This window comes from Columba livia, chromosome 7, assembly GCF_036013475.1.
Source record: "Columba livia isolate bColLiv1 breed racing homer chromosome 7, bColLiv1.pat.W.v2, whole genome shotgun sequence".
Taxonomy (NCBI): Eukaryota; Metazoa; Chordata; class Aves; order Columbiformes; family Columbidae; genus Columba; species Columba livia.
Window position 1 is genome coordinate 7289875 of NC_088608.1, and position 18819 is coordinate 7308693.

The 18819-nt window shown below is 40.9% G+C and overlaps 2 protein-coding genes and 1 long non-coding RNA gene across 11 annotated transcripts in view; 2 read left to right on the forward strand and 1 right to left on the reverse strand.

Annotated features, from left to right (window-relative positions):
- The window catches only part of LOC102085403 (uncharacterized), a 42383-nt gene extending 28760 nt beyond the window's left edge, over positions 1-13623 (forward strand). Inside the window, exons 2-4 of one of the 2 annotated variants that reach the window (XR_010473829.1) lie at positions 1927-2257; positions 2814-2927; positions 11999-13623. This is a non-coding gene — a long non-coding RNA (uncharacterized LOC102085403). The remainder of the gene's footprint in view (positions 1-1926; positions 2258-2813; positions 2928-11998) is intronic. The other variant, XR_010473828.1, reaches the window with a different exon arrangement.
- ACMSD (aminocarboxymuconate semialdehyde decarboxylase) overlaps positions 1-15291 on the reverse strand; it is a 41566-nt gene extending 26275 nt beyond the window's left edge. Inside the window, exons 1-3 of one of the 7 annotated variants that reach the window (XM_065069598.1) lie at positions 14990-15291; positions 9946-10002; positions 4414-4521 (exon numbers count right to left, since the gene is read on the reverse strand). Coding sequence is in view for 6 of the 7 variants with exons in the window: in XM_065069595.1 (XP_064925667.1) it covers positions 9744-9789 (46 nt within the window). In the remaining variant the exon portion in view is untranslated. Of the gene's footprint in view, positions 1-4413; positions 9657-9743; positions 10003-14989 lie in introns of those variants that run through there. The other 6 variants (XM_021296507.2, XM_021296511.2, XM_021296510.2 and 3 more) reach the window with 6 other exon arrangements.
- Positions 15292-15387: 96 nt separating this feature from the next.
- TMEM163 (transmembrane protein 163) overlaps positions 15388-18819 on the forward strand; it is a 92335-nt gene continuing 88903 nt past the window's right edge. Inside the window, exon 1 of one of the 2 annotated variants that reach the window (XM_065069600.1) lies at positions 15388-15828. In XM_065069600.1, the coding sequence (XP_064925672.1) occupies positions 15675-15828 (154 nt within the window). In that variant the 5' untranslated portion in view covers positions 15388-15674. The remainder of the gene's footprint in view (positions 15829-18819) is intronic. The other variant, XM_065069601.1, reaches the window with a different exon arrangement.

The window sequence follows — 18819 nt, forward strand, 5'->3', positions numbered from 1 at the left end:
AGTTTTTCAGACCTTCAGTTTTGCATGTTCTTCTCTGGCACCTGCTCTATAAATTGCACATTTCTTTGTGCAAATTGGCCGTTTTACACATGTGCACAGCTATGGAAAAACAAGTGGAAAACTCTTTGTGCTCAGTAGCTAAGATGAAGGACTTAAAGAATACGTCCCTTTCCAAATGAAATGAATGTTCAGCAGTGCACTTATATTGGTTGCTAAGCAACAGGTTGTCCTTTGGCTGTGCTGGGGACTGCACCGGTCCTTTGAGACTGCCATGACAGACCTGCTTGGAAATGTCACATTTGGAAAGGATGCAAAAGTCAGTAATTCTATTTTTTGTGTGGTATCAAATAATTAAACCTCTCCTATTAAATTAGCCTAATCACAGAATTTAATCCTCTTCTGGGACTCCAGAGAACACAGACTTTACTGGTAGTCGTATGGTTTCCTTTTGATGGGGAATAATAACAATGGTTATGTTTCCCCTTCTAATGAGGAATAACATCATGCAGTTCCCATGTAGCACTTTCTGCACGTAGATCTCAAGTGCTTTACAGTGGATTCTATTTTTTATAGGAAGACATTAGTATATGTCACATAGCTACTGCAGGAGGACATGTCCAGCTACAGGAACACCAGTAAAGTCCTTAGCAAAGATGTATCCCCGAAAGCGGATGGCATTGTGATTACCCCTTTGTAAATGCCATGTACCAAATGCTTCAGTGTGACTGTCTAAACTCCTGGCAGCTTGCACAGAGAGCTGGTCTGCAATGTCTGCATTTCATTTAGACACATTTACAGGATGCAATAGAGAAAAGGTACAGACATCTCCAATCTACAACCAACTAAATCAGCTCAAGATGGCAGCAGCGCAGGTGTATTCATCATGAAACACCAAACACATGTAGATTTGATTTTTCATTTTGTTATTCAAAAGCCTTTGTAGAAATGAACAACTGAAAGAGCCCCTGTTTAGACAAACATCAGAGCTGATGCTGGTCTGTATCTGAGTCAGTTTAGCCTTGCAGAGAAGCTGGGCTTTTCAGCTTAGACGTGATGCTGTACTGATGCATCTCTAATGCTCCTAAAATCTCAGCTATTAAATTTGCATAGTAAAGCTTCATGGTTGCACAAGCTCAGGATGACGCTGACCAGGTTGTCTCTGACCTACCACAGACACCACAGTTGTGTCACTTAACATTTATAGCGTAAAGGTGGCCAAGTTTGCTGATGCCTTTGGCAGCACACTGCACTGCTTTGTGACTGCTAGCCTAGCAAGAGTTCTGATGAATCACACAGTGGTGAAAGCAAACAACGTGCCCCATGCCAAAATCCTGACCATCACTGTGTTCTCTGCTGTGTAAGTTAAGCCCTAATAAATCACCATTTATTTTCAGGTTTCTAGAAAATATTACAAACTCAACCAGTATTCTAAATAAAAATATATGGTTATATTTAAGATAGTACAATTATTTTCTTAATACACTACAGCTGCAATTCTGCATTTTACAACTACTATGAATTTATCTTGCATGTAAATGTTCTATCAAAAATTATAATTAAATATTCTCCAAAATGTGAGTACAAGTAAACCAGATTTTTTTCCTGTGTAGACAAGAACAAACAAAAAATATGTTATTTAAGCACATAACAGGCCAAGTGTGACTCTTCTGCAGTGGGAGCAACCAGGCAGATACCAGTAGCATAAACACGGACCAGAAAGAACAGATGGAATGAAGCTTACAGATACCGCTATTAAAAAGTCATAATTTTCAAGCTAATACCTCATGGTGACACCTGAGATTGTTGCAATTATATAGAAGGTTGGTGTCTAAAATAAATAAACAGTAACTGTTGCCAAATGTTGTCTTTACCAACTTCTTTTCCTGTTTGTTAGATACTCAAATACCCACCTTTCTCTCCTTGCAGAGGCCTCTCTGTGCCTTTGTCTGGGGGTATCTGAATTTTGGGCATAAGAATGGTCTTCTCAGAGCTTTTACTGCTTCAGAAAGGAAGCCAATGAACCAACAGAAAAAGCTAGTATCCGAGTTTCTTCAGCTGCTTCAATGAATTCCTACATCTGCCTCTAGAACCCTGCAGAAGCAGTAGCTGCACTCCTAGGACTGGGCTAATGACAGAGGTTTCCCCCTGGGTCCTCGGGTTCTGCTTGAGCATGGAGTCTGATGTTCCATCATTTCTGAGTCGCTGTGAATCCCTGTCACCAAAGAGATTTTCTTCTGCGCTGAAGCCCTGGCTCCCAGTAAGTGTTGTGCTTGTGGGTCAGCCGTGACTTTAGACTGATGCTGCATTTACTGAGTTTCTGACAGGCAGGAATATTGGTATCTGTAGATTACAGCAGTGAGTGCCAAAGCAAAGACTTTTCCAACTATGCAGATGTTACGATGTAAATGTTTAGCGTTTAGCGGTGCAGCTGCATTTATTTGTTCATCTGGAGGAGGGAGCTTGGCAGAGGAATGCCTCCACAGAGGATTTCTGGAGCCTGCTTTCACTTGCTGAGATACAAACATTTTTCTGTCTTTAAGTTTCAGGATTTATTTTTCCACTTAAATTAATTCCAATATAGGATCTATGTTTCATAATAGTTTCTTTTGAAATCCACAAGATATTAAAATTAAGGGACCAGAGTGAGAATACAGTTCAGATTATCACAGGAATTAAGAAAGATCCAAATATTGAAGCTTTCACTCATTCCAGTTCTTTCACAACCTAATATTTCATGTTAACTTTTTTACGATAAAAATAGTGAAGGTGTTTTAGAAGTACTCTGTTATAATTATTCATTTTGAACCCAACAGAAAACCCACTGGACTTACCAGGAAATCCAGTTGTTTCAGAAGAGAGCTATCAAGTCATGGTTCAAAAAATAGTTTTGAACCACTGGAAAGACCAGTTTAAATGAAGGATTACAGGTAAACTTTGCCCAGATTTCAGTAATCTAATACAAAGGCAGTTTAGAATGCCAGTTTCGGATTATGTCCGATCGCCCATGTCAGTATGGTGCCTCAAAAAACGAGAACGGCATTATAAACCATAAATTTGTTAAAAATAATTGTGCAGCTCACTGTGAATACCACAGGTTGCAATTTGTAGTGCATTAGGTGGAGCACCAAACAGTGATTACAATATACACATAGAGCACTTATATCACATTGATTGCAATGGATTTTGCCTGTGGTAAGTGACGCAAGCTTGGGCTGTCTGATTTTGTGGCTAATGCTGCAATGTCAAAGTACAGCTGGGTTGAGCTGCTGCTAAGTATGGTGGATTTGTAAAGAATGTTTTACATATTCAGGTAATTCATTGGTTGGTGAATGGGTCTTTTAAAATTCCTTTGTCTCTAGTAATAGAGCATTTTTAGGAACAAAAAGAAAATACACGCTTCCAAGTATCCACTTTTCTAACATGCTTGCTCATCTCACTAACATTTTTCATATGAAAATCTGATAACTAGTAATAAGATTTGCTACCATTTGTGAAGCTCTCACATTTTGGATCCTAGTAATGAAATATGTGTGCTTATAAAAATTAACCAATAGTACAATTAACAAGAATAAATTTCTAATATTACTAACCAACTAAAACCTACATTCAGTCTCTTCATTTCAAATGACAAAAGGAAACCAGTTACTCTAATTCAGTGGAACTATACCCTAGTCCGTACTTGAATTTTGTAGGTGCTTCAAATATATAACTGAAATGTAGTTAAATGACTTCTTAAATTAGTCTTTTTTACGTGGATCTCTGTGTTTCACCCAAAATCTCAAGATTTGGTTCATTCTCACCTCTATTACTATACCTTGTATTTACAGCCTCTTTCAGACACTCACCTGCTTGCTGGGGACCTGGCCAGGAAAGAACAAAGGAGGAGGGCTGCCACAGCAAAATGGACCTTCTGCTATGTTCCCATGGAGACTTCATATTTAATTCTTTTATTGGTTTGGTTAGAGGTTTTTTATGGTGTTTTTCTTTTGTTTTGTTTTTTTTCCTAACATAACAGCCATATATGCTGCAAGTATATTTTACCCTTTGGGAACCAGAAATAATAATGTTCACACATCAATTCAATTTCTGGATGCCTATAGTTAGGTCCAGTGGAATCATGAGTTTACTGAGACCTGTGCTGCCAGGGATAAAACAGGATCCTTTACGGAGCCAGTTGCCAAGGATTCACTCCTCTTTCCTTCACAGCCTGGCTGTTGGTCACCGACTTGAAGTACAGATACTATTGCAGGATGCTACTGCAATTCCAAATGTATGCAGCCCTCCTCCTTTAGTTAGTAGTGTCTCCCTTTGTTCATGGCAAAAAAAGTGGAGCAAAGCCCCCAGGTAAACACATGATGTTGCAAGAGCAGAGCGTGAGCCTGAATTGGTTGGAATAAGTAAATGGCCCCATACCTCAGTGTGACAGGAGGTGACAGAAATTAACACCAGCATTGACTAGTGTTACAGTCTCCATCATACAGCGATGTACCTGTGAGCTGATTCCAGCCTCTGCAACATGAGCTGGGGATTAAGAAAGGAGAGATCAGTGCTGCGTAAAAGATGGATGCTTGGCCAAAATTTCCTGGCACTCACCCTGCTCACGTAGTCTTTGAAAAAAGTTTAACAGCATTGTGGTAGAGGGCAGGTATCATGCCATATTCTTTCATAACAGTGTTACAAAAGAGTTGAATCATATTGACTATCATAGACAAATACAAACCACAAACACTTGTATGTAAAAGAATGACATATTGCATTATCTACAGCCATGCACTGCATAGGACAGTTAAAATTCTAGTTTATTAAAGCTCATGAGGTAGCATGAGTAAAATAAAGTTTTAAGTAGAAAACACAAATAGTTTAACAGCCTGAATTTATGGCAATGTTTGTGATAAGTTTTTACAAGTGGCATTGGTAGTCCTCTTCACAAAACCCCAATGCAGAGATGACTCTAAGCACAAGTTTAACTCCTTTTCTATTATGTGTTTGCCCATGATGACAATTTAAAAGACCTGTTTAATACTAAGCTAATATTTACGTGTTTTCTTGGCCTTGGATGCTTTCCCATTACCAGCCCAAGCTAACTGAACTGGTTCATCCAGCTTGTATTCTATACCCCTTCTTAAAGTTAGCTGTTATTATATTAGATTATCCCTTTCCAGCCTAGAGCCTCTTACTTTCTACATGAAGAATCAAGAAGAAAGCCAGTTCAGAATATGGAATGCAGGGAAGTGTATCCTAAATAATACATATCTGATCAGCAATTTGATGCACCCTCTTTTGTGAATACTATCTCAGTTCTGGAAGACAAGTTTAAAACAAAGGATCACCTCTTTTCCCCCAGAATACAGATTTAAAATTAATACCCATGTACCTACACACACTAGCACGCGTAAAAAACAACAGCAAGCCTGGCATGAAAAATTTGGGCCTTCCTGTCACCACACTGTTCTCCCTCCGTGGTTCCTCTTTTCCTCCATCTCTGGCTTTGTTACTTGTCCCTGTTTCATCTCCTTCCTTTCCATCCCCCAGACCACTAGCGCTGCTCCCTTGGTTCTCACATACCAAATCCTTGCCATTGCCTTCTTGCTGCCAGGACTGCTGATCTTACCTTGTCCAGTCACCACTAATCTTGGGATTAAAGCAAAAATCCCACTAGTCAGTACTTGGGAAGGTATTTGACCTTTGCTTCACATCAGATGGTGCTTCGCTGGTCAAGAGCTTAAGTTCTACAAACCTCACTCCTGAGCACCATATAATTTTGTTAGGGATCACTGTTATCTGGGTGGAGGAAACAAAAGCATATCTATATTTAAACTTGAAGTGATAAATTATTCTGATAATCTATCCTGAAATAGCTTCCAAATAAAAAAAAGAGCTCATCTGAGGTTCTTTATTTACAGCATTCTTCAGCATTGCAGCTTTACTTAGGACACTTCCTATCACTTCAGTTGAAGCCATGTAGCCAAAAAGGAAGGAATTTGCAACACTGAAGTCACTTTTTAAAAATTAAATGCAGAAAAGGTTGGAAGAGTTTTATTCTAGAAGATACTCCGCACACAGGATCAGATACTGTTGCCATGGCTGACTTCCCTTATTGCTTCTGAGTAAATCCATATTTGATGCATTACGAAGAGATTGGGTTACTGTTAGGCAGAAATAGGTCAAGTGATTTTTGAGACACAGTTCTTTCGCTCTTGCGAGAGCTCTTGAGAGCAAGCACAATAGATCACTTCTTATTTTTTAAATCTTTAGCATGTGAAATTATGGTTAAACTCATAAATTAACTTGTAGTTAATGCATAATGCCATCTAGTGGAAAAATCAACAAGTATAGATGCAACAAGTCTGTCTAGATATCGCATGCAATATGAATCTAATTAGTGTGGCAACCACTTGACAGTCTTAATACTGAATTATATTTAAAGAAAAAGGACTATAATTTAATTTTTAAAACTTTCATGAAAAAAATCTTCACAAAATTTAAATAGCTTCCAAAGATATTTTATTTTCAAGGTTAAGATATGCAAAACAATCTCAGTGAACTTGTATTTATAATGATTTTAGGATGTGAAACAGACCTTGAAAGGCTTTTGATTTTCTTTCGTAATTTACTTCTATTTAGAGATTGAATTTTTTGGTCAACAGAATTACACGCACTTCAAGTTGATAAAAGAGGCAATTCAAGGAAGTTTACTGATACACCAGCCAGAACAACCTGTAGTTCCAAAGCATTTCAAAATTAATGATCTTAATCTTTATAACTATGAGGTCACCTTTTTATGCTTATAGATAAAAACTGAAACAGTGAAAAAGGAGCCTCAAAATCAAAGTTATATAAAGTAAAGGAAATAGGGTTGTCATAAAAAGACTGGAGTAGAATAAGGGGCCTATGGAGACTGTCTGTATCAGATAAGTAATATACTCCATTAATAGCTCTTCTAAAATGAACAGGAAAGAAACAATCTAAGAGGAGTAAGTCATCAGAATTTTATCCTTCATAAAAACATAGAACTTGCCCTTTTTTGGTGAATTAACCTGCTCTTAGTCCTGAATTAACACTGTCTCTAAACTGCTGCACATATTGTGTCAACCTATTTTGATATTACTTAATTTATAATTTACTGGGTAAAACCTTAGTTAAATAGCCCTTGATGTTTATATTGGTTCAATCATACAAGAGTGGGCCTCAAGGACCCTATGGAAATCATTTAGTTCAACTCTCTTCCCCAAGGAGGACTATAAGCACCACTATACCAGGTCAGCTGTGGCTACCTGTGGCTTTTTTGCTAGCTGAATTTATAAATCAGTCCTCCAAGTGAGAAGAGTCCATCAGCTCTTTCATAACATAGTGAGTAATATTTTCCTAATGTCCTATCTCAACCTCTCAAGACATAGACACTGGCTCAGGCCATCCATTCTTTCAATACTGCTTATTTTTCCTCTTCAGTTTTGAAAAGGGAAGAACGAGCAATTCTATTGAAGAAGTAAAAGAGATTTTGGACAGAATAATGAAAAAAACCCGCATCTTATGGGCATGAACTGATTGTGTGTGTCCAAATTCTCAGTCTCCATACAAAGTTCCAATAAATGAGCCAAGATAGTGCTGATGCATAGCAAAGTTGGAGAAGTGTAAGTTAAGAGCCAAGAAGCAAAAGGCCGGATCTATTTTACAACTAAATAATAGCTATACTTAAGCACGAATAACCTCTGATAAGTATTGCCTGATGTAAAAGTGATTTTGGCTGCTCTGAGAACATAAACTGTGTTCCTCTTGTACATGAAATGTGCAGTGGGTCTGTAAGAATATTTGGGGGCTGGAACTGACACAGTGAGGCCTTTATCTTTGTCACACGTATGTGCTATAATACTTGTTAAAAGTCCAGCTAATTAAAACACACGTCACCTTACCCCATTGCATCTTTATCTCACCTTTGTCTGAACGGCTGCTGACATGGATGCCACAGAATACAGATGGGGGCACTCCTGCCCAGAACTGCCATATTGCCATGTTCAACTGGCCATTTGGAAGTCCCACCTACTAAATTCAGCTTGTCAATCCAACCTACAATTCACCAGCCAGCAGGGCAAGATATAGTGCTGATACATCACATTATCAAAACAACAATTAAATATTTCTTTGTAAGCAATGAGTTGAGTCTCAAATGAAGGGTTACATTATCAAACTTAAAGTGAGACTGAGGTGATTCAGGGAAGGGGTGTAAAACCAAAGTTGTTTCTTTTCCTTTCGCAAGCCGACTGTTGCAGATTTTCAAACTTTATAGAAATATACTATTTTCTTTCTGACCCAAATACAACTCATAGTTGATGCAACCTGAAAAGTCATGTTATGTTGCATCTCCTGCCAACAAATTATACAGACATCCTAAAAATGACAAAACCCAGACATATGAAATGAAGACACTTTGGTACAAAAATAAGGCAAAGTCTACAGATAGTTTTTTCAAATTAAGCCAACAGATGAAAAAATCAGGTACTTTTGGACACACAAACCCCTTCCTGAAGTCATGCAGAATGTACATCTAGCTACACTTTCTGAGCATATTAGTGGGAAACTACACCAGTTGGTTTAATAAAACATATTACTTATTTTTACAGATCTGGCCTCAGTTTGCCTAAACTTGTAAATACAACTACACCTAGTATGTAGTCCAGTGATAGCTGTGATAGTCAATGGATAAACTGAATCCAAGTATATCAACTTTGTCAGTAAAATAAAACCTCTTAAAATATACCTTTTCTAATAAAATAATGTGAAAATTAAATGAAACTTCTGCTGCTGTTGAAGCACCTCTGCACCACGATACTGAAAATATGTGTACTCTTGATGGTGGAGAGGAAGCTGTCTACATTATGATGTGACTGCCTGTCCCTTGATTACTTTTAGGGACCATCGACAGCTTCAGAGAAAATTTGAAGGAGGCAGAAATTGAATTTTATTATAATCAGATTAAATTATATGACTGACATCTCCCTCTTCCTTTTTGTGTACGGGACAGTTTTATTGCTAATAGCCATGTGCAAAGCCGTAGCGCTGCTAAACGTAATATAGATGTTTTAGTAGGCTTACTAACCAACTACCTTATCCATAGGATAGATAATTGCGAACATTCACAGTGTTTTTAATCATGCTAAATCAAACAGAGGAATAAGCATTGGCTTGGCAATAGGAAAAGTCACCCATAATGAAAATAATGTTTTGTGATTTCTGTAGTGCATTTCATCTTGTGGTCAATCATATAAACTTAATGGAAAATTGTGTATTATTTTTGAAAAGATATAGGAGAAAACATGAAGTTACGCAAATACATTAGATATGCCTAGTAGTTAAGATGCATTTGGATAGGAATTATCATAAAGTAATTATAAGTCATTGGATAAGTTTATTACAAAATTATATTGACTTTTGCTTCCTAGGAATTTCCTAGCTTTCTTTTTTTCTTTTCTTTGATGCACAAATTAAATCTCAGCTACTTACACTCACGTCATCTATTAGACTATGGTTAGAGTCTCACTGGAAGATCTTTCCACATAGCACGGGAAGCAGAAAATAACATGTTTGAAATAAAGGCTTGTAGTCTTGCCTGACTGCGTGATGTTTCTCTGAACAAAACAGTAAGTTTAGTTTTTGTGGGTAAACTTTTGGTTTCCCGTATTTCCACAGCAAATTTAACTCAAATTAAAAACCTCTTTTAAAGTAGTTTCAAGATGGAAAGTACTTACTGTGAAAAATCTTTTTCAAGATCTTCTGCTCACTTGAAGATGACATATTTTGTATTCTATGTTTTTATTCTTCCTTTGTTGCCATGATGGAATTTATTCATGCTTGTGGCTCTTGCTAGCTTTGGCATCTTTTGCAAATATGATCCTGCAGCAACATCATATAGAGGAAGAGTAGGTGCTTCTATGAGGTGTCATCACTCACCAAGGTCACCGCATGCTGTATTCTCTCGGAATCATATTATAGGCACTCTTTCATAGCCTGAGGGAAAAGATACTGGATTATAATATTCTTTTTTTCAAAATAACATTCTGATTATTTTTGACGCAACATTATTCAGTCTAAAAATGCCAAGAAGAGAGATTATTTCAATTTAGACTCTATTTAACCTCTATTTAACCAGTGCAAGAGGAAAACACTAAATGACCCCCACATACTAGATGATAATTTAAGCATGCTCCGCAGTTTAAAAATTAATGTAAAATTATTGTACTAACATAATAGTTATTGTTTTATTTTAAATTAAAAAAATAGTGTGACTAATACCAGGCTGCGAAGTATTTAGACCAAGTTAAAAGAACCTACTGCAGAGTTTCTCATCCTGTTGACCACTGAACATGCTGTGGGACTACAGGTGATCTAGAAAGCAACAGCAAAATACACCTCTGCCCCTGCCTACATGCCATCAAGTAAGCCAGCAAACAAAAGTAAAGTTAAAAAACATCCTGCAAAATCTAGTCTAATTTGTATTTGTTTGTAAAAGAAAACTATGGTAGTGAATCTCTCACAAGATGGTTGAGAGACTATTAAAAGACTAGGTTCATGAAAAAAGGCAGTGAAATACAGAACCTAGAGGTTTTCATCACTAAAGAGACTTATTTAATGTATTAATTTCAGCAGAGGACACATGTTTAAAAGGCAGAGAATGATCGGAAGTATCTTACTATCTCATCCACACGACAGGCACAAAATGGTAGCTGTAGTGCAAACTATCAGAGCACTTAAACAGCATAAACACTTGAAGGTGTTGCCTTTAGGAATACCAGCATAAATAATTCTCAGACTTTGGTCCTAGAGGAATAACACTTAAGATCAAGATCTATAGTGATGACCTTTACAGGACTGATGCCTGCTTGTTCGTTTAGAATTGGATTGGTTCTTGGTTTTGTTTCAATTGTGTCTCCTGTAAAACTGAATGGGGATGCCATTGCCTCCCACTGTAGTTCCATGAAAGGTATATTGTTGAAAGGAAGAAGTAAGCGTTTTCTTTTGAATGTCAGGCATGAGACATCAACAGACCAAACTGATAAGCCACTCTGGCTTACACTAGCACTCCCTGACACTGTGATACAATGCCAGTGACAAATAAAGTATTTTGTTGCCAGAAAAAGGCAGCTTTGTGTTTAATATGTGTATGAAATGCAACCCTGCAAACAAAATGGTGAATGGTGACAGTATAGTTATTTTGCTTTCATGCCTTTAAACATACTAAAAAAACAATAATTGGGCCAGCTGACCAACTCTTTCCAAATATACAAGAGTGCTCTTAATTTAAGTGCTGCACTTAGGACGATAGTCAATACGGAACATTGACTAGTTAACATCAATGAAATCAAGCAAACTTCCTTCTCAGGAGCCTCTGAATGCACCACTGTGTTCTGCTAATTCAGGTGAAAACATTCCAGTCAGTAGCGCTAAAAAGAAAAGGAAAACCAGAAAGTCCAGAATAGATGCAGCTCTCACTTTTAAAATGACAAATGAAAATATATAATGCTAACACATCCAAAATTGCTTACAATGAAAACAGATTTATTTCAACTCCACATCGACTGAGGAGGAACAGCAAGTGTTCTGCATTCATTCAGTGACCAATATCTCACTGACAGACCAGGACCTGTTTTGCCATTGTCACCCATTGGTTCTACTTTCACTCTACACGATGCAACAGCACCACATTCCTTCTGCCTTTTTGCACCATGCTCCTCTTTGTCATCCCATAATGGGTGCTGATGGTAGTATGGGAATAGCATTTAAGTGAAACAAAGGGACTGTGACTTAGGAAAGTAGGTCTACCTACTGCCCAGAGATGGCTTATTCCCTCAGGAAAATGTCTTAACTTGAAAAAGAATAAAATGATGGACCTAATCTGATTTTCATCAAATATAATTGAAGTTCTTTCTCTGACTTTACTGAGAAGTTAGAGTGGGCCTGGAGGAAGAGCCTCAAATCTGATTGATATGTTTCATTTATTCAATAGATGGAAGGAGGAACGGAAGAAAGGAAGGAGGAATGGAAGAAAGAAAGAAACCACCACAAATAACTACAGCAAAACCAGACCACAGACAATCCAGACAAAGAAAAACAACAGAAATTCTCTTCAAGGTTGCTGTGGTGCAAGAAACCTCCATCTTGTTTGGAATCACCTTTCTCTGGAAGCAAAAATATTATGGAAATTATAGGCAGTTCCCACCGGGAACGAAGTTCTGCAAATGTGCATTCATCCTGCAGCAGACATAAAATACAGGATGGAATCAGTCTATTTCAATTGATCCAGAAATGTGTTTGGTTTTTTTTTTGTTTTATTTTGTTTGTTTTTTTTAATCAATTTTGGCTTTTCCTTATTCATATCCAACAAAGGGAGGTTTGAGGGACCAAGAAATAAAATCATATAAGAATATAGCTATTCCAGTCAGTCCTTTTTCTCTTCAATGACTTTGCCTATAGGCTTCCTACACAAGAAGTCCAACAGGGCTGGAAAACAAGATCCACGTCTTTAGAACCCTAGCCCTACATCTTTACCCAATGGAACATATTTTGGGTGAAAGAGGCATCATGAGAAATAAGTGGCAATGCTGCCAAGTAGCTTCCAGCTGCTATGATATGGCAGTCTTTCTGCTTCTTAGTAGCTAGCTTATATAAATAACGGTCTGATTTGAAAGGCTCTTCATTGTGGATCTGCTTAATGTTTTGAATTTGTATTTGCTAAATGCAGAGTATATTCCTTCTCACATGAGGACATATTTGAAAGCACTAAAGAGAGTCATTTAAAAGAAACTATAATACTCCTTGCAAGCCTTATACTCTTTGCAATAGCCTGAACACTGTAACATTTATACAGATAGAGACAGCTGCAGTCCCTGCCAGACACAGTTTTATGTAAGAACAGCAAATGAGAAGAACTGAAAAAAATAAAAAGGAACATACTAAAGTTTAATACTTGTGGTTTGGTGTTCCTAGTTCCAGTTTTCCTCCAAATTATTTGGAAACCTACCCCTTTCACCTCCTTTGAAAGAAATGGAGTTAAGAATCTCCAGGGACTTTCCTCTTGGTTTGATTTCTGGAAGTTATAAGAATACCAAAGTAGCTTAGAGAGACTTACAGAAAGGAGTTAGTGGCCAAAGGGTCACTTTTTCATTTATGTACTGAACAAGAAAGTTCCTACTGGAATGGATCAGATATTAACTTATCTCCCTAGAAGAGGAAGGATCCTGCAATAATTGTATTAGGGAGCATTAGATCCATTGCAGTGATTTCAAGAGACTCTTCATGGCTTGTACTGGATGCACTCTGCACGAGAGAGTGTCTCCCCAGACTCACTCACCAAAGGTTTCTGTATCCCTGGGAGGTCCTGAAAAGTGATTTGGCCCCAATCCCTTGTCTGTGACCACGTTACAAAACTGGTTCTACCCATTTAAAGATTCTCACTTTACAAACACATTTGAAGTGGTAGAGAGACATCACAATTTGTTATTTATGGCAAGTAGCAAAAGGTAAGTCTTTTCTACTCTTCATTCATTTCCCACATGCATACCCATACAGATCTCCTCTTGTATCTCGTAGGTTCAAGGCTGCCAGAGCTTAATAAAGAACCCATAAAGAAAATAACTGTACTTGTTTTATGGAGTTACTGGTTTCCAGCCCTTTCCAACTCAGCCCAAACCCAAAGAACAAAACTTCCCTCAGAAGAACTCACTTGTGTTTGCTTACACACATGAGAACCTCTCTTGACATTAACATCAAATAGGCACTTTGTAATTTTGTATCCATTGCGTAAGGGAAAAGAAAATACATTTGACGTTGCTTATATTTGTATTAATGCTGATCCAACTAGAAGAGCGAAAGCTCTGGGATCACAAGGCAGGGTAGGATAGCTAAGGGTGAAGATGAAATTCAGGCGAGAGGCATGAAGGCTTCAAAACAATTTCATATAGTAGGTATGGTAGACTATACACAAAGGAATTGTAAGATCAGGTAAAAAGCAAACACTAGTTCCTAACACCACAACAGCCATCGCCTTTCTACGATGTTGCCAGAATGCCAATCAGTTTCTTAAACAATATTTTACATCACTTACCTTAACATTTACTTAATTAACTTTTTCAAATAATTTATGCTTTGAAATACAACTGAAAAGATTTTGAAAAAATACATACAGCATTGAGTAATTTATTAAAATTAAGACATTTTGGTAGCAATGTTTCACTAACCATTCCCAAAGAGGTATTACTAAACTGTTCAAAACTTTTATAAGGCTGACACCAGCAAGATTCTGACAGCTTATGAAATCATGTCTTTATGCTAGCATAAATATTAATTTCCTGCTGGCCTTTCTATACTCCCCAAATTTGTTAATTTCTCAAAAGAGAAAGGCAACCTGATCTTCAGATAACTTAAGTGGGGATTATATCCACACATATGAGCTGAGGACCTGCTCTGCAATGTCTGATTGTCTTCTGACGTTTTCTTAGACCCAAGCCAAAATACAACGCAGTTTCAAAATTCATCGCATGCTAGTGAGCATGCATCTGGGAGATATGCTAGCATGGAAAATGCTTTTGTTTATTTGCACCTCTCTATCTAGTCATTAGAAACCAGCAGAGAAGCAGGCAGCTCTGGCACAGATCTATCAGTAAAATTATTATTATTTTTTTTTTTACATTTCCGTTCTCCTGAGGTTTTAGTTTTTTCCCTATGTTATTCTGCAGCCCTAGGACCACCAGGTGAGCTAAGTGAGACCGGCCCAGAAGGCCAAGGAGACTCCAGCTCTAATCAGCATGAGACTGCCGTGTATTCTATGCCAGCATTTAGGCCAATATTGGTAAAACCAACTGTCAGTGTAACAAAGTATCAATGCTGGGGAGTCTGAGGGGTGCATGTGTGTGGCAATTCAGCTCTGATATTGAAGAAAGGGTTATGGCAGATGGAAAACGAGCAAACCCCTCAGCAGACAGGAGCGCTGGGTCTTTACCTGTGTGAGGGGAGGGGAGGCGAGGCAGCGGGAGGTGTTTGTCTCTCGTTCTGCTGTGCGAGGACTCCGGGTTTGGACACTCACTGGACAACTCTTCTCCCTGAGGGAGTCGGCAGCGGGAGGAGGAAGCTGAGGCGCACCACGGCGAGGAGGGGCTGACGGGTTTGCCGCTTCTTCGGCCCAAGGTCCTGCCGCACCTTTCGCAGGTGCCTGCGGGCTCTTGAGGTCGAGGAGCCCCCGAGGGCGACTCACCAGAGCCCTTCCCGCCACCTCTCCTGCCCTCACAGCTGCCCTCCACACGCCGCTCCGCACGGGGGCGAGCTGCCGCCCGGCCCCGGCCCCGGCTCCCGCCCCCGCCCCGCTGCGGAGCCGGGCGCCGCTCCCGCCGCCGGAGGTGCTCCCCGGGGCGGGGAGGGGAAGGGCAGCGCGGGGAGGCGGCACCGTTCTCCCACCTGCCCCCCCCCCCCGCTTCCCCTCCGCCGCCGGCGAGGTTAGTGATGAGGCGGCCGCGAGGAGCGGCTGTCGGGGAGCAGCCGGAGGAGTTTGTTTGCTGCTTGTCCCCGTCTCCCTGATGCTCTGAGCCGGAGTCTCCTCCTCTCCCCGGGCTCGCACCCGGGCTGGATGCTCCGCTCCTTCCCCGCTTCGCTGCCACAGTCGCCAGCCGCTTCCCGCCGCCCCGCAAGACATGGAGCCGCCCGCTGCCCCCCTGGACACCACTCCGGATCCCGCCATCGTGCAGCCCCCTGGTGCCAGCCCGCCGGTGCCCCCCCGGGAGCAGCAGCCGGAGCAGCTGCGGATCGGGGAGAGCGGGCAGTTCAGCGAAGGGCTGGAGGACAGAGGTGAGCACCCGCCCGTCCCTCAGCGCCCTCCTGCACGCTGCCCTCCTGTGTGGCATGCCCCATCGCGTCCCGCCGCCCCGAGACGCCTCACACCCACCCCCGGCAGCTTTCCCTACGCTGTCCCTGCAGCGGCCTCACGCCTCGCTCTCCCGGACTCATGCCCTCCTCCTCATTCCGCCACAGCAGCTCTTCCCGCCCCCTCTTCTTCAGCGCTGGGCAGCCCCGCACCGGCTCCTGCCCTCCGAACTGCTCCCAGCGGCCGCTCTCTGCTCGCAGCCGCCCGCCGTGCTTCTCCGCGCTCCAGTCTGCTCCGGACCCCGTGCTCTTCCCTCACTCCGCGCCTCGCCCGCAGGCCCCGCTCCCGCCTCAGCGCCCCGGCCGCCTGCCCTCCGCTGGCACCCGCTCAACGTTCTCCCCCACCAACCCGCTCCGCCCTCGAAGCTTTTCCCCTGTTTAGTTCCCATGCGAACGCCCCGCGACAGCTTTGAAATATTTTTATAAACTCTATCCGTGGTTGTTCCCACCTCGCCCGAAAACTTGCCTGCCTGGCGGGGAAGCGGGAGCGAGTGGCACATGCCGCCGCTCCCGCTGTGCAGGCGAGGGGGAGAGCCCGGGCCGAGGGGCGCAGGTGGCGGCGGGGCCCGGAGGGGGAGCAGGCAGTGCCGGAGGGTTTCTCGCCGCTGAGGAGAGGGAGGCCGCTGAGGTTACCTGCCGGCGGGGCTGTGGCAGCCGCCGCCCGAGCAGGGGCACAACGGGGCGTTCTGTGGTGCGGACCAGGCTGGGCAGTGAGGTCAGGGCACTTTCCTTACCCCCCATTTCCCTTCCATACTGTATAATGCACTTGCATGCAACTCGTTTTTTTTTTAAATTATTATTCGCCTAAATATCTGACCAGGGATGAAAAACTGCCTTACTCTTTAATGCGAAGCACACCAATTTCGGGCATGTGTTCCCGGTGTGTGAGGCGCTCACTCACCGGCTGACCACAGAGGCAGCTGCCATTTTAACCCTGCCCATTGCCCTGTCCTCCTCAACGCCTCTTCCACACAGTTTGTCTCCATTTTTTATTACATGTAGAGGCTTTCTTTACCCTCCCTGCTGAATTTTCTTCCTTTCTGTTTTCGCTTTCAGCATCTCAGAGTCCCTTTTGTATTCTCAGTCTTCATCCCATCCTACACACAACCCCTGTATCCCCTGTTCTTTCTTCAGCTTCACAAATGTCTGTGCTTGCTCACAAACCATAGACACGAAGTGGAGAAGTAAGGGAGAAGAGCAGTCACCATCTTCCCTGACAGGTTTCAGTCATGTCCGGGCTGGGGACAGCCCTTTTCCAGGGGTTTCCTCACTGTCACCGGCAGTAGCAGGGGACAGACATGGTGACTGAGGGCAATTTGAGGCTTTGGTTCTATTTTAAAAAATGGGTATCAGGAATTTTGGTTATGGTTCAAATGTGGAAGTGCCCAGTATGACAGAGCTGAAGGTGAAAGGTGGCAATTTTGGTATTAAGGGTAATTTCAAAATGAGAGTGTCTGATGTACCTAACCTTATCTCTAGGAGGGAGATGAGAGTAAAGCTGCTAATTTTATTGCCTTCTCTGCCTTCACATTCTTTCTATGGCCCTTGCAGTAGCTTTCTCTTAGCATTTCCTATAGTTGCTAATTCCATCTACCAGGATAATTGCCAGTCATTGTAGAGGAAGATCTGGTATGCTTTTTGCAGGTTGTCCCTGTTGAAATTGTTACAGTCTGTCCTTCTAGATTGTACTTTTTCTTATGATCCTTTCCAATGAATCATAGCTGGTCCAGTTATAGAGATGATACTTCCATGTTTGCTAAAAATAAAAACTAAACCTAAATTTTGGAACGAGATATTTGCTCTTTAAGAGCTATATCCAAAATCAGTCATAATTTTGTGGATGGGGTCCTTAAATTAACATCTTAGGGGAACAATTTTTCTATTAGCCTCATCTCTTCCACAAATTCTAACCTGACATTTTAAAATGATCCGTTAGCCAAATAGAAAAGTACTTCTGGTAAGTCAGCATATGGTAAAGAATATCCTAGAATCGCTTTGCAAATATGCCAAGCTTGTGTTCTGCAACTGTTAGGCAGGTTTTTTCTCCTGATTTTTTTTATGGGAAGAAAATCTGCTAATATATGAAGGTACTGAAAAATAAAGTAAAAATCCGGGGGATTTAACCAGCTCATAATCTTTTCTTTACCTTAAGGATATCTATGTGTTAAATAAATTAATGGCAATAATACTACTCGCTATGTTAATTTCAGGGTGAGGAATTTTATCAGTAGGTACTAGCTTTTTTTGTAGCATTGCAGGTCATACTGGAAGATTATCTTTCAGCCTGCTGTGGATGCTTAGAACTTGTTTTCTTATGGTCAGTGGAAAAATATGGAGGCTTACCTTGTGAATTGTGTTGTTGCGTGTAAATTAATGAACTGTTGTTGCTTCTAAATAATTTCATCCTATGGGCTTGGTGGTCATGTGAATGAGTTTGTATGTTTGTGTGCCTTCCCCTAGGACACTCGTAAGAATAATATGATCTTTCCCAGGGATAAAAATTGTAAATACAGAAAATATATTTGAATTAGTTTAGGAAGGAAGGGATCACATCTCTGACAGCTAGAATATGCCAGCCATTTTGAGAGAGCAAGAGAAAGACATACACACACGGCAGAAGTGGTTCAGTTTCGTAAGGATTGCAGTCTCTGTCATACTGGACACGTGCTTGATGTGTGAATAGTAATCAGCAGTGCTGCACTAGCAGTGGGGCTTATTAATTTCTCAGTTTAATTAGGATATTATTTGATTTGTAAGTGTCAACTGTGTTTGTTGGACTTCCCAGGTAACAGTGAGCTGTAGTGATGAATCATAGCATGTCTTTAAAGAAAGAAACGGGTGAAGGTGTCTGTCATTCTGATCAGTATTTATTTCAGGTTTGGAATACTGAGAATCAAAACTGGCTAAGAAAATGTA